General features: G+C 55.8%; 1 protein-coding gene across 5 annotated transcripts in view; it reads right to left on the reverse strand.

Annotated features, from left to right (window-relative positions):
- Positions 1 to 2,533: 2,533 nt before the first annotated feature.
- FAM117A (family with sequence similarity 117 member A) overlaps positions 2,534 to 23,516 on the reverse strand; it is a 50,664-nt gene continuing 29,681 nt past the window's right edge. For 3 of the 5 annotated variants that reach the window (XM_051824875.3, XM_008271317.5, XM_089318146.1), the window contains 7 exons: positions 20,181 to 20,350; positions 10,841 to 10,936; positions 9,073 to 9,183; positions 8,513 to 8,647; positions 7,323 to 7,524; positions 5,974 to 6,124; positions 2,534 to 3,703 (listed from right to left, as the gene is read on the reverse strand). In XM_051824875.3, the coding sequence (XP_051680835.1) occupies positions 3,430 to 3,703; positions 5,974 to 6,124; positions 7,323 to 7,524; positions 8,513 to 8,647; positions 9,073 to 9,183; positions 10,841 to 10,936; positions 20,181 to 20,350 (1,139 nt within the window). In that variant the 3' untranslated portion in view covers positions 2,534 to 3,429. Of the gene's footprint in view, positions 3,704 to 5,973; positions 6,125 to 7,322; positions 7,525 to 8,512; positions 8,648 to 8,827; positions 9,036 to 9,072; positions 9,184 to 10,840; positions 10,937 to 20,180; positions 20,351 to 23,516 lie in introns of those variants that run through there. The other 2 variants (XM_089318145.1, XM_051824877.3) reach the window with 2 other exon arrangements.

Here is a 23,516-nt window from a genome sequence, read left to right on the forward strand (position 1 = left end):
GGCAGAGGCTCCTTCTCCTCAAGCCTGGGCCTTTGGCATAGCCTCAGGCAGAGGAAGGAAACGCCGGGCAGCACCACACCCATCACTCTGGGCCTGACTCAGAGGCTTTGAGGGCAAGCCAGGCTTCTGTAAGGGATGGAAGACAGGGTTGTCCTCTGCCCACTGTCTTCTATTAGTGGGGGCCAGCGCGGGGCAGACCCTACGCATTCACTCTCTTGCTCAGTGGCACCAAGCAGCTGCTGGGGTGAGAGACCTGGGTCTGCCTCTTGACCAGCTAAACCTCAAGCAATTCCACTTGACTTCTGGGTCACATTTCTTAATGGGAATATAGCAACACAGAGCACAGCGGTGTGGTTGGAGGCATAGGTGCTGGACTCGAATGATCGGGTTTCCCAGACTTTTGTCCTTCCGTCGTTAGTACAGTGGGACTTGGCACTTTTTTTTTTTTTCTTAAAGATTTAGTTTTATTTGAAAGGCAGAGTTAGAGACAGAGGCAGAGAGGGGTCATCCAGCGGCTAGAGCTGGACTAGATCTGAAGCCAGGAGCTTCTTCCAGGTCTCCCACACAGGTGCAGGGGCCCAAGCGCTTGGGCATCCTCTACAGCTTTCCCAGGCCATAGCAAAGAGCAGGATAGGAAGTGGAGCAGCCGGGACACGAACTGGTGCCCATATAGGTTTATGGCACTGCAGGCCATGGCTTTACCTGCTATGCCACAGCTCCAGCCCCAACATTTCTTTCATCATTCAGACGTGTATCCAGTGTCTGGTGCTTCCTGGGTCAACTAATGGCCACTGGGACAGCCTGGCTTCGGGCTGTGTCATGAGATCTTGAACACAACTGTACTTCCTGTGCGTGTCCTTGGGGGGCTCAGCTGTCATCCTCACAGCAGGGACAGTATGTCCTTTGTGAGTTCCAAGGTACTGTCAGAATGTTGGGGTGCTTACTCCTGGTGGCCCCCAAAGCCTAAGAGCACGATCAGCTGGGAGGCTGCTGGGGACCCTCCAGGGTGGCACTGAGTGGCGAGCACTCACTCAAGTGGCGAGAATTCCTAGAAAGAGTGGAGCTACAGCCGCGAGCACAGATCCCGCCCGAATACCATTCCCTGCTCTCATTCGAGTCCCTCATTTCCTCCTGAAAGTCTTTCTCAGGCTCATGGAAGAATGGGCGACTTCCTGTGCCTCCCCCAAGCCCCACCAGGCCTTTCATTCGGGACCAACTTCTACTGGTCAATGGTTTATGGAAGGACTTCCAAAAGTTCAGGGAAAGTAGAGTTAAAACATAAGCTTATGGGGGCCGGCGCCATGGCTCACTTGGTTAATCTTCTGCCTGTGGCGCCAGCATCCCACATGGGTGCTGGGTTCTAGTCCCGGTTGCCCCTCTTCCAGTCCAGCTCTCTGCTGTGGCCTGGGAGGGCAGTGGAGGATGGCCCAAGTGCTTGGGCGCCTGCACCCACATGGGAGACCGGGAGGAAACACCTGGCTCCTGGCTTCAGATCGGCGCAGTGCCAGCCATGGCGGCCATTTGGGGGATGAACCAACGGAAGGAAGACCTTTCTAACTCTGCCTGTCAAATAAAAAAAAAAAAAGATAAGCTTGTGTTGTACAAAACTGAAACCCATGCACGTGAGTGGTCTTGCTCGTGGAAAATGAGAACACTGGGCATGGATTTCAAAACTTTTTGCACCAAAATACTTTTTTTTTTTTTGACAGGCAGAGTGGACAGTGAGAGAGAGAGACAGAGAGAAAGGTCTTCCTTTGCCGTTGGTTCACCCTCCAATGGCCGCCATGGCTGGTGCACCATGCTGATCTGATGGCAGGAGCCAGGTACTTATCCTGGTCTCCCCTGGGGTGCAGGGCCCAAGGACTTGGGCCGTCCTCCACTGCACTCCCTGGCCACAGCAGAGAGCTGGCCTGGAAGAGGGGCAACCGGGACAGAATCTGGCGCCCCGACCGGGACTAGAACCTGCTGTGCCGGCGCCGCAAGGCGGAGGATTAGCCTAGTGAGCCGCGGCGCGGGCACCCAAAATAAACTTTTAATTCCAGTTTTTCCTGACCTTTTTAAAAATAAGATTTGACAGGCAGAGGGAAACAGAAAGAGATCTTCCATCCTCCGTTCACTCCCCAGACGGCTGCAGGTTCTGGCTGAAACCTGCAACTCCATCTGGGTCTCCCAAATGCATGGCAGGGGCCCAAGCACTTGGACCATCTTCACTGCTACGCCAGGCGCATTAGCGGGGAGTCGGATTGGAAGCGGATCAGTCAGGACTCAATCCGGAGCTCTGATACGGGGTGCCTGCGATAGCTTAACCCGCTGTGCCGATGCGCCAGTCCCTTCCTTGAGCTCTCGAAATGCCCTTGTTTGTCACGTAAGGAGCCCAGGTGTAGTGTCGGGCGGACGGGAAATGCTACAGCCATCCGCACGACACACCTGCATCACTTGGTGCGAACAGAAGCCTCCTTGGCTCGAGGACACGGAGCAGGTGACCAATGTAATCCCCACAGTCTCCAGCCAAGTATTTAACACAGGCGTGGGCTGCTGGGAATACTTATTTATTTTGTCTATTTAACACCAAAATCTGCCAAAAACAAAACGAAAACCTCTAAACACAAGGTAAAGAAATTCGAACATTAACATTCTTCAATTTTGTGTAAGCTCTGCGGTACGGAAAATATACAAACTTCAAACAGCTGCAAAAATAGTGTCTTTGGGAGAAAATAGAGTTTCTACATTGGTACGAAAAAAATAGGCATTTTCCTAATCCAGCCCAGCCCTGGGGTAGGCGGAGGGGAAGAAGACCAGTTCTCCCCGTGCCCACCGCCCGCCCACCGCCGCCCGGGGCTGCGCTGGGCTGCTGCTAAGACAATCTTTAGTCGGGGTGAGAGCGAGATGAGAATGCCCGTGGGAAACACCTGCTTCCCTCTCCAGCAGCTGCACTGGAAGTGTCGGGCCCTGCAGGGTAGCTTTGGTCAACCCCTCCAACGAGAAGGGAGGCCTGGGGAGGGGGCCTCTGCCTTCCGCCCTCCTCGCCCGTGTCTGGGGAGCGGGAAGAGGGAGGAGGCGTGTGGCATCTCCTCTCCTTTGGTGGCGGCCACTGGCTCCGTGACAAGGACGGGGGTCGCCGCTACAGTCGTCTGGACGCACACCCAGGGTGGGGGGACGCGAGGCCTTCTGGGCGAGTTTTCTGCCAAGTGAGAGAAGCGGCAGGGACACAGGTGTGAGTTGTGAGCTGCCAGGCCGCTAGTGGAGAAGGCAGGTTCCCTCACCTGAGGAGGGCCGGTGTCCACCTGGGGGAGGACCCGGGGCTTTGACACAAGAAACGAAAGTGCTCAAAGGCTGAGAGGCCAGCCCCCCCACCATGGGGCCAGGGGAGCGCGGGAGGGGCCTGCCACCAAGGCACTGGTCTCCGCGGTAAAGTGAGTGGTGGTGCCCTCAGACCACCAGGGAGCTTTGGAACAGCACGGGGTCTTCAGATGGTGGGGTGCGCTGCCATGGCTCAAATGGCAGGGGCGAGGCCTCTGGCTCCTTCCGAGGCGGCGCCCTGGGAGACCCTGGGCTGGAGGGGCAGTTGCGGAAGATGAAGCCCATGCCGGGGAAGAGGGGCTTCATCAAGCTGACGGGGCAGAAGGCAGAGCCGGTCGGGTTGAAGTGGACTTTGTTCTTGTCCGGACAGGAAGTCAGGAAGGCCAGGTCAGGCCCCGGGGACCTGCAGAGCAGAGGGAGACACGGCTGGTGAGAGAAGTGAGCTACGTGGCCGTGGCCGGGCAGCAGGGGAGCCTGAACGGGAGCGGAACCGGCCCCAAACCCAAAAGGTTCAGTCCCCAAGCCCTTCGCTCTTCAGTGTTCATGGCTATGCAACAGGAAATACTCTGCAGCCAGAGAGGATGGGGCCACACAGGGAGGGCTTCCCAGCCCTGACTGTACAGGAGCCCGGGACTCTCCACTGGAGCGGGCAGGGCGCGGGGCAGGCCACTAGCCTGCAAGCAGACGTCTGGGCGGTGACTTCCTAGGACAGTGGCCTAAAGCGGGCTTCTCAGCCTCAGCACCGCTGACATCCTGCGCTGGGGTGGGGGGTCACACCTCCCAGGTAAGCTGGGTTCTGTGCTCACTTCTCTCCTTGTGAGAGTCATCAGCCCTGGCCTCCGCATGTTTGGGGAGGATGGGCGATGATGTCAGGGGGTCCCTGAGCAGACTCGGATGAAACAAGAGGAGAGGGCCTGGCTGTGCCTAGAGGGTGGGATCGCCCCGAGAAGCTGCTGCCTGGAGAATCCGAGGGGAGAAGACAGATGTGTAGAAGATGAGGAGGCCCTGTCACTCACGGTTCCTAATGGTTACCTTGACCTTTGAACTTTCCAAAACATTGTTATTTGAAAGGCAGAAAGAAAAACCAAGAGACAGAGAAAGATCTTCTGTTCACTGCTCATCCCCGGTTGTCACAATATCCAGGGGTGGGCGAGGCTAAGACCAGGAGTCACGAAGTCACTGTGGGTCTCTATGGGCGGCAGGGACCAAAGTGCCTCCTGGGGTGCACACTGGCAGGAAGCTGGAATTGGAAGTGGAGCTGGGGCTGAGACCCAGGCACTTTGATACGGGACATGGGTGTCCCAAGTGGCATTTTCACCACTGAGCCAAAAGTCCACCCCCTTTTTTACTTTTTTATTGAAGTATGACATAAACATAGAAAAGTGCACTCAGTATACAGGCTGATCACTCTCCTTTTTAATTCTAGATTCTAATAATTCCAAGGCCCAGGAAGAAGAGAAAGATGTGAGGAGAGAGCAAAGGCCTGGCCCAGAGCGAGAAGTGGGACGGGCACAGGCCGGCCCCAAAACTCACGTAGGGTGTGTGAGAAGGAGACCAAGCAACACTCCAGGTGCTCTGAGGGGGGACAGCAGTTAGGAAGGGGACAGTGTGGCACAAGTCCCTCAGATAAAAGAACCCCCCAACTTAAAGCTGAGAAAGACCCCAAGGAGCTGTGGAGTGCCAGCCCCAGGACAGCTCCTCCCTCAGCGCTAACCAAGGCAGGAAGGCGGAGCAGCGGCTGCGCGGGCTTTCCTGCCATCACCAGTCTGCAAAGGGATCGAGGGCAGCCAATCCCAGTGTCCACCAGAGCTCCGGGTTGTCCTGGCCTGGCCACCACACGGGTCGAGGGAGGGTCCAGGAGCCTGGAGCCCGTGTAAGCTACAGGGTCAGGACCCGGGGGCCTGAAGGGAGAGCAGGCAACAGTGCTTGCTACCCTGGTGGCAATGGTTTCCTCAGCTCCTACCCTGAGTCATATCCTCTCCCTGACTCGGGATGCAGACGGCCCGCAGTGCCTGCCACCCGGTCCCGGCGAAGTATGCGCGCACACCATGACTGCCGTCCTGACTGCAAAGGAGACCACGGCTTCCAGGGGGAACCTGCCCCGGCAGGAGCTCAGTGGGGCCAGGCGGAATGAGCTCCATGGCACCTGCTAAGGGAGGCTGTGTGGGTGAGGACTGGCTCTCCATTCTCTGCTAATGCACAGAACTACAAAGACATCAGTAGAAGGATGGCCTCCGAATCAGCCAGTCTGCTTTGGGAATATTCCATAGCCCTTCCTTGCAAGGACTGGAAATTTCTGTTGGGGAGTTCATGAGACTTGGAGCAGCACAGCCACAGGGTGAAGACTTGACTCAGAGGCAACCCCCATTCCTCTCTCTCTGAAGGTGGAAAAAAATGACAGGAACAAAGGGCTTAGGTTTCAGATCTCTTCCCTTTCCAGTTCCTGCTGTTGGTGGCTGGCGTGTGGGCAGAGAGCAGGTTTCTATGGAGATAACGATAAGCACAGATCTGAGCGCTCAGAGTAGGTAATGTGGACAAGTTTGATCCCGGAAAAGCTGCGATACTGGCCCCAGCGTGGAAGCACCCCCAGGACCCGAAGGAGTGAGGACTGCAGAGGGCTGTGGGGGTGACTGCGCCGGCTCGCCCCCCGCCCTGCCCGTACGCGGCACTCACGTGGCCTCTTCAAACACACGCACTCTCTCGCAGCCTTCCGGGGGCTCCCGTTTGAAGACATAGCTGTGATTGGGCCGAGGGGAGGCGGCGAAGGCGAGGACTGGAGACGGGCTGCCATCTTCAAGGAAGGCTGGGCGGCCTGGAGAGGAAGCTGCAAGCAGAGCCAGGCCTGAGTCCCAGGAGACAGGGTGTGTGTGTGTGTGTGTGTGTTTGTGTGCAGGTGTGTGTATGGGTGTGTGCATGGATATGTGTGCAGGTGTGTGCGTGCATGTGTATGGCTCTACTCTTCTGTGCTGGCCTTGGGGGTAGAGGGGCGAGGCTGGGAGACCCCGGATGAGGAAGGAGGCAGCGGTGGTGCTGACCCGGCTTGTCTGTCCTATGATCTACCTCTGAAGAGCTTTCAAAAGGCCCACACGTAACAGAATAAAAACCCACGGCAGAATTCACAGGAAAAGAAGGTCTCCGAGCAATTCTACATTCCCAGGAGGTGGACCAGGATTCCAAATCACAGACTTCAAGGAACGCTAACTGCCCTCTCTCTCTGCCCTCTTCCAAGGCCACAGCGCCCCGCCTGCCGGCACCTTCCCTTCCACAGCCCGAGAGCCTCCCCCTTCCCGGAAGAGCTCTCAGCCTGACTCAGAAGCATGCTTTACTCAGCCCCACCTGGAGGCCAACATTCCTCTCACCTTCCACACTGCCAACACTGAGCCTAGGTTGCAAATATTGACTTTCTCTGTATTTAACTCACACTTACTCCCTCTTACCCTCAATCTCTCTGCCTGTGTGTTTTGTTAGATCATGTCACAGGGTTGCCATGACAATCAAATCAGACGCAGCAGGCTACAGTGCTTGCTACCCTAGCGATGGAAACCAGGTGGCAGGCCTACTATCCAGTCCTCTGGGTGAAGCAGCCAGGGCTGGTACAGAGTGGAGACTGGGAGTCAGAAGTCTGGGCTCTGGTCCGGGTCAGGCTGCGTGATCCTGGACAAGGCACTGCACTGCCTGATTTTCTATCTGTGGTAACCACGTGCAAGGCCACTGCTAGCCACGACTAGGTGGACACCTGCGTCTCAGGGACGTGCTGGCTTCCACGGCAACCTCCGGAGCAACCCCAGCCATGCGATGGGAGGGCAGGGGCTGCTTCTCTAGGTTCCAGGGAGGATTAAGTAAGAGTACAGGTGCAGAAACTTTTATGGACCAGAACATGATGGACAGGGCCGCCATTACTGTCGGTATGGTGTGCAGCATGAAGATGATCCAGAGAGCGATTCTGGTTGGGAAAAACAACTCTCGCAACGATGCCCCTTCCGTACCGAGTCGGCCCCGCTGCCTTGGCCTCCGCAGCTTACCCTTGTCGCTAGGCATGGATGCCAGCTCCTCCATGGCACCCCGGTGGTCCTCGCGGCTGGCTCGGCCAGAAGGCTGGGGGGATGCCAGGGGCATGGAGGGAGAGCTGGCAAGGTTGCCCGGCTCCAGCAGGGGGAGGGGATGATCGCAGCTGCCGTTCTGGGGAGGAGCTGGGGCCCGATGCCCATCGGGGACTTCAAGGATCTGACAGGGAAGAGAGGGGGAAACACTCTGAGCCCTGGGTCTTTCCAGGTGTGTAGCACTGCAGTGACCCTGGGGGACCTCCCTTTCAGGGGACGCCTCATGCCCCATGACACACACTGACAGCAGAACACCGTGCTTCACACCATTTCTGCCCCCGCCTCCTCACACCTTTCCCTTGGAGCACGGGCAGACCCCTACAAGCTCCTTTGTGTGGATGGATCAATGGGTCACCTGCTCCCCTCACTGCACCCCTACTCTGGCTGGGCCACCAGTGTCACGAGGGCAGGGCCTTTCGAGTGCTGGGCTCCAAGAGTACAAAGAGGAATGGGCTATGGGAGTGGGCACGGTAGGCCAGGCACTGGACACGGTGCGTGCTGTGAACCATCGTTGGCCAGGCATGCAGGCTATGACCCTGTACTAAAGCCCCTCTCTCCCGTTTTCCAGCATTCAGTGAGCATATGTTTGGATGCAAATCAAATCCTGCCTATACCCAAATGCAAATGAAGCCTAGCTGGCAACGGTAAACTGAGGCATGTGCAACTCCCAGCCGTGCTGGGTCTGAGACTGCCTGGGAGGGGAGTGTGGAGCAGGCTGCATGGGACAGTTGGCCGTGAAGGCTGAATGGCCATCACCAGGCGGAGACAGAGGGAGGGCAGCAGGACGAGGCACAGGTGGGCACCAAGTGTGTGCGGAACAGTTTGGCTCAAGAACAACGCTGGGCCCACTCCTGCCAGCTGGGATGGTCGGTCCTTTCTGCCACTCCTCGCCTGGTCTCTTGCTGTATTGTCACTAGCAAGGCTTCCCTGGCTATACGCTGTGCCCCCACCGCTGTCCCTGTGGGTCAGTCCACTCGGGACTGAGCAGCTCACCCGTGCCCCTTCTGCAGGCTGCTGTGGTGTGTTTCACACAGCCACGGCCCGTGTGGCCCCTCTGCCCGCGCCCAGGCCCGGCTGCCTGTCGCTGCCTCCAGGGCTCGGCCGCCACTCACCCTCAGCAGCTCCTCTTCCCCCTGCTCCTTCACAAACACCTCCTCCAGCTCTTGGTTAAGCCCTTCCAGGCTCCTGTGCAGGCAGGGGCTGAGTCTCAGGACAGGGGTCCCTGAGGGGAAGCTGGGAGGGGACGCCTGAGGAGGAAGCAAATGAAGCCGTCACCAAGGCCCGCCGAGTCTCGCAGAGCTGTGGGCTCTGACCAGGGGCTCGTGGTCACGTCTGCATAGCAGAACCAAGTGAGCAGAGGAGGAGCCGGGGACAGTCACAGGTTGCCCGGGGTCTGCTTGCTGTGCATGACACTATGGGAGGTGTACCTTGTGCGCTCACAGCCTCAGCCACACGGGGTGGCGGGGGTGGAGGACGGACGTTCAGAGCAGTGAGGAGCCATGCCATGTCATTCGCTAAGTCCCAGTGTGGATGAAAACCTCGCCTCGTCCCCACTCGGTCACAAGGGATACGACAGAGTAGGGCTCAGTACCTGTGAGACCATGAAGGACTCTTCCCCCCAGGGGAGGCCTCCATGGAAGGAGACAGAGGGGAGCGGGCTGGGGGGACGTACCCTCAGTGCTCCCCGCACAGCGTGGTCCCCTGGAAGCGGGGACCCTCGCTCCTTCTCTTTCCCGCTCCGGCTCAGCTTCGTCCTCTGCAGTTGCTGCTTCAGCTTGGTGATCTGGCAGCCCGGGGGAGGAGGGGAGAGACAGTTGGAGCAAAGCAAAGGTACACTGGGCCTCCGCCCCATCCCATGAAGATACAAAATATGAAAGATTAACTTGCATCTTTCAGAACAGCTCTGTGGGGCCTCGTGTCCTGGCACAGTGGGTTAAGCTGCTGCCTGCAATGCTAGCATCCCATAGGAGCGCCAGTTCAAGTCCTGGCTGCTCCACTACCCACCCAGCTCCTTGCTAATGAGCTTAGAAAGCAGAAGATGGCCCAAGTACTTGGGCCCCTATACCCATGGAGGAGACCTGGAGGAAGCAGGTGCACTCCCCCAAATGGCTACAATGGCTGGAGCTGTGCCGTGCCAAGCCAGGAGCCCAGAGCTTCCTTCGGGTCTCACTCTCTATATATATAACTAACTTTGCCTTTCAGGTAAATAATAAATAAATCTTTTTTTTTTTTTTTTTTTTTTTTTTGACAGGCAGAGTGGACAGTGAGAGAGACAGAGAGAAAGGTCTTCCTTTTTGCTGTTGGTTCACCCTCCAATGGCCGCCGTGCCCAGTGCGCTGTGGCCGGCGCACCGCGCTGATCCGATGACAGGAGCCAGGTGCTTCTCCTGGTCTCCCATGGGGTGCCGGGCCCAAGGACTTGGGCCATCCTCCACTGCACTCCCGGGCCATATCAGAGAGCTGGCCTGGAAGAGGGGCAACCGGGACAGAATCCGGCGCCCCGACCGGGACTAGAATCCGGTGTGCCGGCGCCGCAAGGCGGAGGATTAACCTATTGAGCCACCGCGCCGGCCCATAAATAAATCTTAAACAATAACAGCAGCTCGGTGGCATTAGGAAAAGTGATGATGGGTTCCAGGGAGAGCAGGATACCTCCCAACTGGGCTGTCCAATTTCTCTGAATCACTTGCCACATATTCCATGGACAGGCCCATTCCCCTGAATTGAAAACACGCAACCCTAAAAGCGTTCTGTGCTGCGGATTCCAAAGGCCTGGGACACTGCCCTGCTGACAGCGTGGGAAGACAGTGCTGCCGAACGCTGTGGGCGCGTCCCTCTTCTACAAGGCTCCGAGCCAGGGAGCACGGAAACACTTCCTCTGCTTTAAAACACATGACGCCCAGCAAGGAGAGGCTCTTAAGAAGGAAGACCGGATTTCATCCTGACACTCACATCCTGGAACAACTGCAACTGCTGCCCCCCTGCTCTCTGTAATTCTGGCCCCTCCTACGGGTGCTTGTGGAGTTAAATCTGAGATCTGCTGCCCACAGCAGTAAACTGGATGGCCACGGCCAAGGAGCACAGTGTTGAGCCCCGCTGTGGGAGACAGAGGGCCAGGACAAAGTGTCTGGAAACGCATAATTATTTTTCTCTTCTTTAAAACTCAGGCTGAAGAGTGCAAGTGGCGAAGGAACTGTGGACTCTTCATTCCCAAGAGCTCGCGCCCTGCCTTCTTCGGGCTCCTTCTCTAAACTGCCTGTCTGGATCTAGCCTTGAAGTAAAGTGAGAACAATGGTGGCTCCAATCCTGAGTGTGGCTGCTGGGAAAGGCTGAGTGGGGGCCGGGGCCCAGAACTGTGCGGCACCTCAGAGCAGACACAGGGGCCCGGCCCTGAGAGAGAGAAGGGGCAGCTGCCCTAGCCGGGGTCCGAGGGGCAGGTACCTCTTTTCGGTGGTCTGTGCTGCCCCAGGACGCTGAGCGCTTGTGCGTGCAGGAGCTGGCCCGCTCACCCTCGAGTTCTTGCCAGGACAGCGGGGTCTGCAGGGAGAGCAGCACAGTGAGACAGAGCAGCTTCTCGAGCAGGTGGGAAGCTAACACGGTTTCTCAGGAAGGGCTGGCGCCCCTCAGAGGCCCCTCCCTCCACCCGCCCACCTCCTTTCATTTCGCGCACCCTCAGCCAGTTCTCTCCACCTGCTCCGCCTCCTTCCCCTGCCCCTAGTCTCCAGGATCCCTGCCCTGATTGGCCCAGTGGGCAAGCCTCCTTTTGCCCTTGTGTGGCTTCTGCATGGGTATCATGTCTGCTTGTTCCCGGGGCTTCCCTGCGGTGAGGACAAGTGCTGCCCTTCAGATCCCAATCACCTCCAAAACTGCTCAGGAAGTCACTGGGGTTCCTGACCTCTGACCTCTGACCCTCTGTGAGGATGCGCCCAGCACAGCCCGGGCTTCCTGGCAGCCTGGGGAAAGCCAGCTACCAGACCAGACAGGGTCACATTCAGGCCCCCAACCGAAGCAGGGGACCCCTGTGCAGTGTGGCCTCCTGCTGGTTCCTGGAGTTTTTCCTGCGTGCATGCACGCAAAGAGTTGAGAGGCCAAAAGTCTTCCGGGAGGGAGGAGACCTGAGCCGAGCCATGATCTCGGGCCCCTCGGCCGTGTCACCCCTGCCTCTCCTGGAATCCACCCTGCCCTTGAGAGGAAAGGTTCTCACCTGCCACCTCCCTTCCCTGCTGCCTGGGACACGGAAGGCCCAGGATGGCCTGGAGGCCGGGCTGTTAAAGAACCACTTCCCGAGTCCCCACCCAAAGGAAGCCACTGTTGGCTCCAAGTGGGAGGCCCGGCTCCCTCCCCGGCATCCCTGCTTCCACCCCGGGGAGGGGCCTGAGGGGGAAGGTGCCAGTGGAACCAGCTCCTCTCTAGGTTCTGCGTGAAGCTGCCTGGGACTCATCTGCAAGAGCTCTGCCGGCCTCCCTCTGCGAGGGCACCTTCAACAGAACAGGGGGACGAGGAGGAAGCACAGCCACTCGCCACCCAGCAGCTGCTGGAGAACTCGAGGGGGCTGCAGGAGCAGACTGCCGCGTGCGACAGCTGCGGCCGAGAGGGCCGCCGGCCTCCTGGCTCTACCTGCTGCTAGCAGCACCCCCAGCACCTTTCCTGGGCTGCGTGACAGCCAAGGCGAGACAACCGCCCCAGCTTCCTGTCCCGTACTAGGGCCACAAGGGACAGCATCCGGGACCCACTGCCCCACAGCTGCCTCCTGAGGACAGGGCAGGCAGCACAAGCCTCAGGCCCCCATCTTGGGCATATACCCCAAGCGCTCGGGCTGAAACTGGCTCCAGTGGTGTGCGGAAACCCAGAGGCCGGGCGACTCCCAAACGGCCATGTCTCTCTAAACCAGGGGCTTCTGAGAGCCGGTCCTGAAAGGGGAGAAGGCCTTTCTATCCCACGGCCACCCTGACCCAGCAACACACGAGCGCCCTCCCTTCCCAAGGCCCAGTGCCAGCCCCGTGGGATCCCACTCTGCTTGAGGTGGTGTCCCTGGGAAGGGGGCAGAGGTCACGCAGGAGGGATGGCAGAAGCGAAGGTGACGATGCCTGTTTCCCCTCCTCCGGGAAGATGCTGTGCTCAGCCACATGGTCCTACGGAAAGTCCTGCGACTCCTCGACCACCTCCCTCTCTCTGGGCTATGAGAGAGGGTGGGGAGAGAGCTGCAGGCTGGCACGGCTGTTTAGCAAGGATATGAGAATCATGGCTGCTAGGCCGCTCCCCTGCACAGTCCATTTTACCCCCCGGGGCTCTGATCTCGACACCAGATACCAACTGTTGCTTCCTGTGTGTGAGGTGCACTCCCAAGGCCACCCCTCACTGTCTGGGCACAGAATCACCGTCCTGCCCTTCAGCCCCGGGCTCGCCATGCTCAGCTCTCTGTCCCACACAGGGAAACCCATCCCCACCGCCTTTCTCTTACTCTAGGATTGCTCTCCCCATCCAAGACGGCCTCGTGGGAACTGCTCTTTCCTAACTTGTATGTCTTGGGCTGGTGGCTCCCTCGCTCTGGCTCCTCAGTGCAGACAGCCCAGGTCTACACCATTCCTGCACCTGATAATCACTGACGACCTACTGTGTGCCAGCCACAGTTCCAGGTGTCCACTGAACTTATGTTCTAACTAGGGACACTGTTTAGACAGTGTTAAGTGCTAAGGAGAAAAATACAGCAAAGAAAGGGGATAGGAATTGTGGCCAAGGGGGGCAGGACTTGAAATGCCAGGGAACTCTCTGAACACAAGGAAACATCTGACTCCAGACATGAAGGAGGCGAAGGAACAGCCCTGTGCAGAGCGAGGCGAGAGTGACCCAGCCAAGGGAGGAACCGCAGTGCCAAGGCCTTGGGGCTGGCGCAAGCCTCATGTGCCTGAGAATGAGGAGCCCAGTGTGGCTGCAGCAGAGCGGGTCGGCGCAGAGCCATGGGAGAGGTCAGCAGGTGTAAGAGCTGGAAAACGTCCCCCACAGAGATATCAGGAACCCACAGGCGTTACCTGATATGGTCAGTTTTTGTGGCTGTGACTAAGTTAAAGCTCTCAAGATGTGAAAACTATCGTGGGTTTTCAGGCAGGCCCTAGGTGCTCTCTACAGCTGTCCGTATGAGAGAGGCAGTGGGAAATTACACACACAGAAGAAGATAAGGCAGTGTGATGTGGAGGTAGCAGTAACAGTGATGTGGCCACAAGCCAAGGAATGCCAGCAGCCACCAGAAGCTGGGCGAGGCTAGGGATGGACTCTCCCTGGGCCTCCTGAGGGAGCCTGGTCCTGCCAACAGCCTGAAACTCATCTTTGACTTCTGTTCTCCAGCACCACAAGAAAATGAAGCTGTTGTTTTAAGCCATGCCACCAGGTTTGAGGTGATTTGTTAAAGCAGCCTCAGGAACCTAACATGGTCGATTCTGCTGTTGAAGCCGTTCATGTGCTACATGCTGGTGTTGAATATTTTTTTTATTTTAAGATTTAGTTATTATTTGAAAGGCAGAGCTACCAAGGCAGAGAAAAGTCTTCCATCTGCTGGTTCACCCCCCAAATGGCCACAAAGGCCAGAGCTAGGCCTATCCGAAGCCAGGAGCTTCTTCCAGGTCTCCCACACGGGTGCAGGGGCCCAAGGACTTAGGCCATCTTCTACTGCTTTCCCAGGCCACACCAGAGAGCTGGATTGGAAGTGGAGCAGCCAGGACTCAAACCAGTGCCCATACGGGATGCTAGCACTGCAGGCAGTGGCTTTACCCGCTATGTCACAGCGCCGGCCCCAGTGTTGAGTATTCTTAAGGCTGGTGTGCACCTAAGTATAGACTTCAGCCTCACAAACAAAGCCAAACTGGCTGCATCAAGAGTGAGGACTGGGGCAGGCACTGTGGCACAGCAGGTTAAGCCGCTGCTGGAGACACCCTCATCCTATACTGGAGTGCTTGGTTTAAGTCCTGGCTACTCTACTTTTGATCCGCTTCCTGCTGGATTCTGTGCCTGGGAAAGCAGCAGCAGAGGATCCAAGTGCTTGAGTCCACGAGGGAGACCCAGATGAAGCTCCTGGCTTTGGCCTGCTCCAGCTGTGGCTATTGTGGGCATTTGGGGAGTGAACCAGAAGATCTCTCCCTCTCTCTCCCTCTCTCTCTCCCCATCTGACAACATAACTCTGCCTTTCAAAAAAAAAGGGAACACGCCATCCTTATTTCCAGTGCACCTGACAGGCCAGGCCAGGACCCTCCTTTCCTGAGTCTAACGGAGGAGGTCTAGTCCAAGGCCTGCTCAGAGCACAGGAAAGTCACGGGTGAGGAAGGCCATCCTCTTGCCACAACAGGCGTCGGGCCACGCTGCCTGGCAGCACTGAAGTACGCATTTGAGCTGAGCCTTTGGAAGCAGGGCAAGGCTCAAGCCCAGCAGAGCAAACAGGCACATCTGTCACGGGGACTCGCACACTGGCACAGCCTTGCTGAACACCGGGCCCAGGGGAGCAGCTGGCGGGGGGCAGGGCTGCTTACTGACTGAGTGGCAACAGCCAGCTGTGCAGATCCTCAGATTAGGCCGAACTAGATGTGCTTGGTCCCAGGAAGACCCCAGAGCGATGTGGGGAAGGACAACTGGGCACAGGCGTGGATGACAGCGTCCCAGAGAGCCACCAAACAAAACAGGGAGGGGGACTTGCAGCTGAAAACCCTGAACACCAGAATCTCTTTCTCGGCCCTCGACCCGGCTAAGTTTCTTTCTTTCCTTTTTTTTTTAATTTTTTGACAGGCAGAGTGGACAGTGAGAGAGACAGAGAGAAAGGTCTCCCTTTGCCATTGGTTCACTCTCCAATGGCCGCCGCACCGCGCTGATCCGATGGCAGGAGCCAGGTGCTTCTCCTGGTCTCCCATGGGGTGCAGGGCCCAAGTACTTGGGCCATCCTCCACTGCACTCCCTGGCCACAGCAGAGAGCTGGCCTGGAAGAGGGGCAACCGGGACAGAATCTGGCGCCCCGACCGGGACTAGAACCTGGTGTGCTGGCGCCGCAAGGCGGAGGATTAGCCTAGTGAGCCGCGGCGCCGGCCACCAGCTAAGTTTCTACTTGGACTCCATGACTAGCAGCAAGAAGTCCTGGCCCTTGCTGTCCTCAGTGACCTTGCACCTGACTGAGCTCCACGAGCTAGCGTGGGCTGGGCCCCAGGAACATAACTCATGCTACACCTGCGCGGAAGCGAGAGCAGCAGCCTCCACGGTCCGTGGCTGCAGGCCGGGCTGAAACTCATCAGGGAATCAGTCCTGTAGGACTTTGCCAAACGAAAAAGGAAGGAAAAGGTTGAGAGCGAGCGACTGCCAGTGCTGAGAACCCTGGCTGCAGGTGGCCCTACAGTGACTATGCAGCCCTCAGATTTTCCATCATGGTCCCGATTCCAAATAATCGGTGCTGTCATCAGATAGCTAAACATATGCTGAACAACTGGCCAGCGCTGTGCCCAGGCCCCCACACCCACCAGGAAAATCATTTTTGGAGGGCCCGTGACGGTCGCGTTGTACTGGTGTCATCGGTGATGGTGAGAAGATGAGAAAAGGAAGTCTGCCCAAAGCAGCAGGCCTGCCTGTACCTGTGGCCTTCACGACACTCCATGAGAGGGCTAAAGGAAGGAAATATCCCATCATAGAGACTGCAGAAGAACAGAGGCTGGGGAGGAGAACAGGGTGGGGCCGGGCAGGGCGGGTGCCCAGGGTCCCCTCTGTCAGCAGGATGAGGGCAGCAGGGGAACTTTGTTCAAACAGTCATTCCAGCTGTGGTGAGACCACTTCCTCCGGCTAGACGACAGCAAGCAGACCCGACGCCCTGCACACAAGAACAGAGCGGCGACTGCAGTCACCAGCATGTGCTGCCACCGTCCGCCCTGGCCTGGGACCACTCACCTCCGCTCTGGTTTACCAGATGACCTAGCGGGAGGGCGACATGCTCAGGCAGACCTGAGAAAATCCTAATCCAGCTCTCTGAGAGACAGGAAGCCTCTTCCAGAAGATGCCGGATTCTGCTCCGGGGCCTTCCTGGCAGTACCTGGCCAGCTGCCCTGTGTCCACCTCCTGCTGGACCCACATTCTTCCTCGCACTCACCAGGCCGACCTCTGAGAACCTGGCCACCCCCTCCCACTGCTCCTCCGGCTTCACAAGACGCTACGTCTCCACAGCGCTTCTTCCCAGTGACCACACATCCACGCCTCCGCCTCCATCCTAGAACAAACAGCTTCCCTAGTTAGAGCCACCCAACCCCTCTTCCCTTGTCCCAGATTCTGGGCCACCTACTGTCCAGGGCAGACTGTCAGTGGCCTGAGGATCATCCTCTGGATCTGCCTAAGAGCTTAAAACACAACCTGGAAGGGAACAGTGGGACTGCTGGCAATACTGGGATTCAAGAACTCAAAGTTTTAACTCCATCTTCTGCCCTCTGATGCAGCTGCCAGTGTGCAGGCCTGGCCGGCTGGCTGGCTAAACAACAGGTATAAAAAACTGCTTGCTGCCCAGCTCTGCCACTTGCTTGGAATGGCCAGGGGTTCAGGAGAAAGAGCTGTTTAGCCTAAACTACAACTCTGGCTGTCAACCTCTCTGCAAAGCATGCAGCCGGGAATGCCAGGGCTGCATTCAAACACACAGTCCAGCTGCCAGTGTGCAAGGCTGGGGGTGGGGTGGGGGGCTAGGGAGCAGGAGACAGCACGGGCCAGGTATGGCGGATGTAGCAATCAACTCCTACCCTGGTGCTGCTTGGAGAGACCTGGTAGAGAAGGGGGGTGGGGGCACACAGCCCCCCTCTAGCTCACAGCAACTGGGGAAAAGGCTCTGGCTTCAGTCCATCTTTAACAGCTTAAAAGCTTTCAGAAACTTTGGTCCTTCCTGTCTCCCTCCTCCTCCCCCTCCCTGTACACCCTTGCGTTTCCCAGTGGAACCTCTCCTCCAGCTCTGGTCCTTATGGCGACGGCCCGGGGATCAACAGGGAAGGAACGCGGTTTACTTCGGGAGATGTCAGGGCAGCCTCGGGCCTTCCTAGTGTGACATCAGTGTCGAAGAAGGCAGCTTGTGCCAGGCCAGGGGCCTCAGGCAGGAATCTGAATGGAGCCCAAAACCTAGAAGCAGAAAATTCCCAGCAGGCCAGGGATGAAAGACGGGCAGAGTGCATATTTTGGTTTGGATGCCTGTGTTGATCAGAGTTCTCCCACCTCCTGCCTGCACCCACAATATTGACAGGTTGCTAAGAGTTCCTCGAGGGCTGGAGCCCATCCCGGGGAAAGAGGAAAGCGGTATGGCTCGGCCTGGCCAGACCCACGGAGGCGCAGCGCTGACCTCTGTCTTGCTGTGGCAAGCAGCCCAGACTTGTTATATAAAAGATCTGGCCTGCAGCTGGAGCCCGAGCGAAAACACACAGCCCAGAGCCCGTGCCTCTCAGGCGGGCCAGGGAACATGTGAGGCCAGCCCTGCCTTGCGCTGACAGAACACTGAGCGGGATGGGGCCTTCCTCGAAGGCTGGCGGCAGCCAATGACAGAGATGGTGTAGGTGAGCACCACAGAAGCCATGCCACTGTGAGCTTCACACTCGAAGCAGCCTCAAGCCCTGTTCCTCCAGGAAGCCCTCCTTGACTGAGTGGATTATGTGGACTGAGCACTCCTCTCAAAAGTGTAAGAGATGTGTACTCCCAGGCCTGTGAGGGTGAAGCTAAACCTACCCTACTTGGCCTTTTCAAAAGATCCAGGGACAACAGTGCGGGGCTCCCTGGAAATAGCATGCGACTCTGCCACCTGTGGTGTATTTCCCCTTTGCACTCTGCTCATACAGCTGAAGGGGACCGTCGAGTCCAGCTGCAACAAATGCTTGTGGGTTCAAGGTAGGGCGTTCCCAGGAGAAGTCCCCTCCTCTGGGCTTTGCCAGACATTTGGCCCCGTCTCATCCCTTGGCTGCCTGTCCACTGGCCTTCATGGAACTGGAATCTAGACTCACAGAGGCCAAGCCTTGTCCTCATTTCCGTATTCTTCATTCCAACAGCCAAGAACAGTCCTGGGCATTCAAACGCCACTAAGAGCACTTGAAAACAGAGCTCATAAAATGAATAGAAGGGAGTGATATGTGCTCAAAGGGGCTCACAGTGAGCTGCACGCAGCACGTTCATGTGTCACTTGACTGTCACACGTCGAGCAGCAGAGCAGGCACGCTCCACACAGTCTGCAAAGGAAGAGCTGACTTGCCCACAATCCCCCAGAATGCAGGAAGGCCTCTGAGCCCAAGGTTCTTCTCACCCTGTTTCTGCTTCTTGAAAAGCAACTCATTTATTCTCAAGGTGAACAGGAATGCAGGATTTAAACTGCATCCAAAGGGAGACCTGGGGAGGGTGTTGTGGCGTAGCAGGTTAAACCATGCTTGCGACACCAGCATCCTATACCAGAGTGTTAGTTCAAGTGGCTGCTCCACCTCTGATCCAGCTCCCTGTTAGTGCAATGGGGAAGCAGCAAATGATGGCTCAGGTACTTGGGTCCCTGCCACCCACGTGGGAGACCCAGATGAAGCTCCTGGCTCCTGGCATCAGCCCGGCCCAGCCATGGCTGTTGTTGCCATTTGGGTAGTGAACCAGTGGGTGGAAGATCAATCTCTCTCTCTCTCACTCTCTCTCTCTCTCTCTCTGTCACACTGCCTTTCAAATAAGCAAACAAATCCTAAACAAGAGGGTAGGGGGGAGACTTGTCTGTTAAAAACTGGTAAGAAAGCTGAAGCCCTCAATCAGATGAAGAAATGTCTTCACATGACTTCGCATGTGAGGTCACGTCTTGCTCAGGCTAACATCTTATCCTAAAATGGACAAACGGACTGAATGTGCTGTGGAGATTCCTTCTAAGCCTAGGATTCTTTTTTATTTCTTTAAAAAGATTTACTTCTTTATTTGAAAATCAGAGTTACAGAGACAGAAGGAGAGACAGAGATCTCCCATTCGCTGGTTCACTCCCTAGATGGCTGTAACAGCCAGGGCTGAGCCAGGAGCCAGGAGCTTCATCCAGCTCTCCCACATGGATGGCAAGGACCCAAACACTTGGGGCACCTGCTGCTGCTTTCCCAGGCACATTAGCAGGGAGCTGGATCAGAAGTGGAGCAGCCAGGACACAAACTGCCACCCATCTGGATGCTGGCATTGCAGGCAGTGACTTTACCCACTACACCACAGTGCTGGCCTCCAAGCCTAGAATTCTTAATGAAAAGTCTAAAAAAAAAAAAAAAAAAATACCAAAGGACAGGAACCTGGATCCCACAGGACTCACATGGGTGCACTGAAATCCTAGCCAGGGCCGCTGGCAAGAAAAACTCTCTATCACCCAAGAACTCGCCACTCCCATTACTCCAACAGCATCTCTCCTGGCTCAGCACACTCCTTGGCCACTTCTTCCAGTTGTCTAGGGAATGCAAATTCCATTGGTTGTTGGCCTAAGCTTAATTTTAGCTAGGTAAATCTGATTTTTTAAAAACCTAGAATAAATTCCAAAATCAACTGTTGATTAACCACACATGAACACTCAAAGCCAAACTGAAAAACCCAGACCGACCTCTCTCCTCCACCAGCCAGGTACCACGCAAGCTCATTTCACCTACGTTCACAAGCAGAGACAAGGGGTAAACATGGAGGACAGGGTACATGGTGAATATGTCCAACCAAAATCCAGGACAGGTCACCAATAACTAAAGGTTGATAAGCAGACTGCAGGCCTCCTCAGCCAGCCCTCCCTCCCCAGCCCTGTCCCCACCCCCATCATTACCTGGGTGGCTTTGTCATTGGTACAGCAGGTGAAGGCCCCATCGACATCTCGTGGCCACTGGCCCAGAAGGTAGGAGCTGAGGACGGTGTCCAGGGAGAAGGTGCGTCGGACCTGGGGTGGCTGAGGCCGACACACTGACTTTTCTGGAGCCACCGAACACGGGACGCTGGCTGGAAGAGAGCACAGCCCGCCACCTTGACATCAGCATGGAGGAAGGAGATGTGGCAGCCACCCTTGTCTCCTCCAGGAAGCCTCGCCTGAGTGCCCGTCTTTACTGACACCCACCTTTCTCCTAAAAGCTCAGGGGGCCTAGGCGAGCCCAGACAGTGTGGCAAGCACTTTCCTGACCTAACCAGCTGGCCCTGATCACCATCTTAACTCTATAAATGCCCCCTATCTTCTTCCTGTTCCAAGGAGACTATTGAATGTGAGTTCCTAGGTCTCTCCATCGAGTTTCCCCCAGAGCAGCACTGTTTCCCACCACTAAAGGGAGAACCCTATGTGGACAAAACCCAATTCCCCCCCGCCTTTTTTTTTTTTTTTTTTTTTTTTTTGTCGCTTGCCTGCCTTCTTCCCTCCGGCTCCTATTCCAGGGTTCAAATTTCAATCATCTGGGTTGGACCTGTTTCACCAAATTCACCCCGTGAACTGAGAGGCTCGTCACCCTTCCTTCACAACCGCTCAGCTCCAGGGACCTGAGTGACTGAGCCAAAGGAGGGCTGTGACCAGGTGAAACCACCCAGGATTGAGCAACCTAGTTATGGAAGATATCCAAATCTTTCAGTTCCCTCCCTGTCTCTGCCTTCTTTCTAAATGGGAGAAAACCAAAGCAATTATAAATCCATTCATTTTATTTTTACCGTGGTTAAAGTTTTCTGGGAGAAGCAAAGAGTTGAAACTTGTCAATAAAACGTAAGGGTTCTGGAATCGTCTGGAAATTTCAATCATCTGGGTTGGACCTGTTTTCCGTGGCCACATTCAAAACACTCCACTATCTTAAGATCTACAAAGGCTCTTCCCTTTAAACAGAACAAAATGCTTTCGCATCTGTAGTCATCCCTTGATAACTTATGTTTATATTAAGGCCAGCAAAAACAACAGGGGACTGTCGGTATAAACAAACTCAAAGGGCTTTGTATTAAAAAAGGCACTAAAAGGTTCACAGTTTCTCAAAACTTAAAGGTGGAATTCCAGCGATCCCCCTCGAAGAACTGAAGGCAGGGACTTGAGGAGATACTTCCACACCCATGTCCATAGCTGCTGAGCCATACAGTGGAAGTGGCCCTGGCACCCATGTGGTCTAGCCACACCATGGAATATTGCTCAGTCTTAAATAGGAAGAAACCCCAAACCCGTGATGCAACACAGATGCTGCTCACTGGAAGAGGTCAACCACAGAAGGAAAAGGCCGTGTAGCTTCACGTACATGAGGAGCCACGGAACAGGCACACTCACAGGGCCAGAAGGTGGCTGGAGGACGCCGGGTCTCTGGGCGGGGTCTCTGGGATGTCGACAGAGGTCTGGGAGTGGACAGTGGCGCTGGCAGCCCGACATTTTCGATGTGCTATGCACTACGGAGCTGTAACCCTGACATGTCTGAAATGGTAACCCTTAAATTGTCTCTATTTTACCACAGTAAAGACACTGACAATACCATCTGCATTCTCAAAATTCATCTAGGTATTTACATAGATTTTGACATAGTTACCATCAGCATGAAATGAACTACATTATCTTCCGCCTCATTCTAGCCATTTCACACACCCATTTCCAAGTATCAACAATCCTCATCGCTGTCATTTCTAAAGACGATGTGGCGCTCCAGCAGGGGTGTGCAGTAGTTTGCTAGGCCACTGCTCTGTGGCTGCACCGGGAAGGGAGCCCCCCTCCCACCTGGGCAGCATCCACGTTACCGTACAGCCAGCTTTTCCCTTTGGTTTTGGTTTTTATCCAATCTTTGGCTATTTCTAGGTCAGCTCCCCCAGACATCATACAAGGGTACATCAAAAACTTTGGGACAAATGGAATTAAAAGGTAAGCTTCAGAGTGGGCATTTGGCACAGAAGACACTACTAGGGATGCCCACATTCCAAATCAGAGGCCTAGGTTTGAGTCCTGCCTCCACTTCTGATTCCAGCTTCCTGCCAACGTGCACCCTGGGAAGTAGCAGGTGATGGCTCAAATACCTGGGTCCCTGCCACCCATGTGGGAGACATGGATGAATTCTAGGATCCTGGCTTTGGCCTGGTGCAGCCTCATCTATTGTGGGCATTTAGGGAGGGAACCAGGGAATGGAAGACCTTTTCCTTTCTCTCCATCTCCCTGCCTCTCAGATACAATGAAAAAATAATAAAGAAAAATTGTTTTAAGATGTTAATTTTGGTGGGAAAAAATTAGAAATCCATACTTTTCTTTTCTTTTGACAGGCAGAGTGGATAGTGAGAGAGAGAGACAGAAAGGTCTTCCTTTTGCCGTTGGTTCACCCTCCAATGGCTGTGACGGCTGGCGCACTGCGGCTGGCGCACTGCGCTGATCCGAAGGCAGGAGCCAGGTGCTTCTCCTGGTCTCCCATGGGGTGCAGGGCCCAAGCACTTGGGCCATCCTCCACTGTACTCCCTGGCCACAGCAGAGAGCTGGCCTGGAAGAGGGGCAACCAGGACAGAATCCGGCACCCTAACCGGGACTAGAACCCGGTATGCAGGCACCGCAAGGCGGAGGATTAGCCTAGTGAGCCACGGCACCAGCCTTGGGCCATCTTCTACTGCTTTCCCGGGCCATAGCAGAGAGCTAGACAGGAAATGGAGCAGCTGGGTCTCCAACTGGCACCCATATGGGGTGCCGGCACTTCAGGCCAGGGCATTATAATAGGATATATTATATACTGCGCACAGCGCCGGCCCCAACATTTTTTTTTTTTTAATTAAAAATGGGATCCAGGGCTTATGATGTGGAGTAGTAGATTAAGCCACTGCTTGTGACACCAGCATTCCATATGGGCACTCGTTTGTGTCCCAGCTGCTCTATTTCCAATCCTGCTTCCTGCTAATGCTCCTGGGAAAGTAGCGGAGGATGGCCCAGGTGCTTGGGCCCTTGCACCCACATGGGAGACCTGGAAGAAGCTTCTGGTTCCTGGTTTCAGCCTGACTCCACCCTGGCTGTTGCAGCCATTTGGGGAGTGAAACAACTGATGCAAAAGCTCTCTCTGGGTCTCCCTCTCTATTTCTGTCTTTCAAATAAATAAATAAATCCTTAAAAAATAGGATCCTATTACAATTATCATTTTGCTATGTTTTCTCACCTTGTATCATAAACATTTTTCCAAATCAATATATACTA

Source organism: Oryctolagus cuniculus, chromosome 17, assembly GCF_051225735.1.
Source record: "Oryctolagus cuniculus isolate XC-2025 breed Fujian yellow rabbit chromosome 17, ASM5122573v1, whole genome shotgun sequence".
Taxonomy (NCBI): Eukaryota; Metazoa; Chordata; class Mammalia; order Lagomorpha; family Leporidae; genus Oryctolagus; species Oryctolagus cuniculus.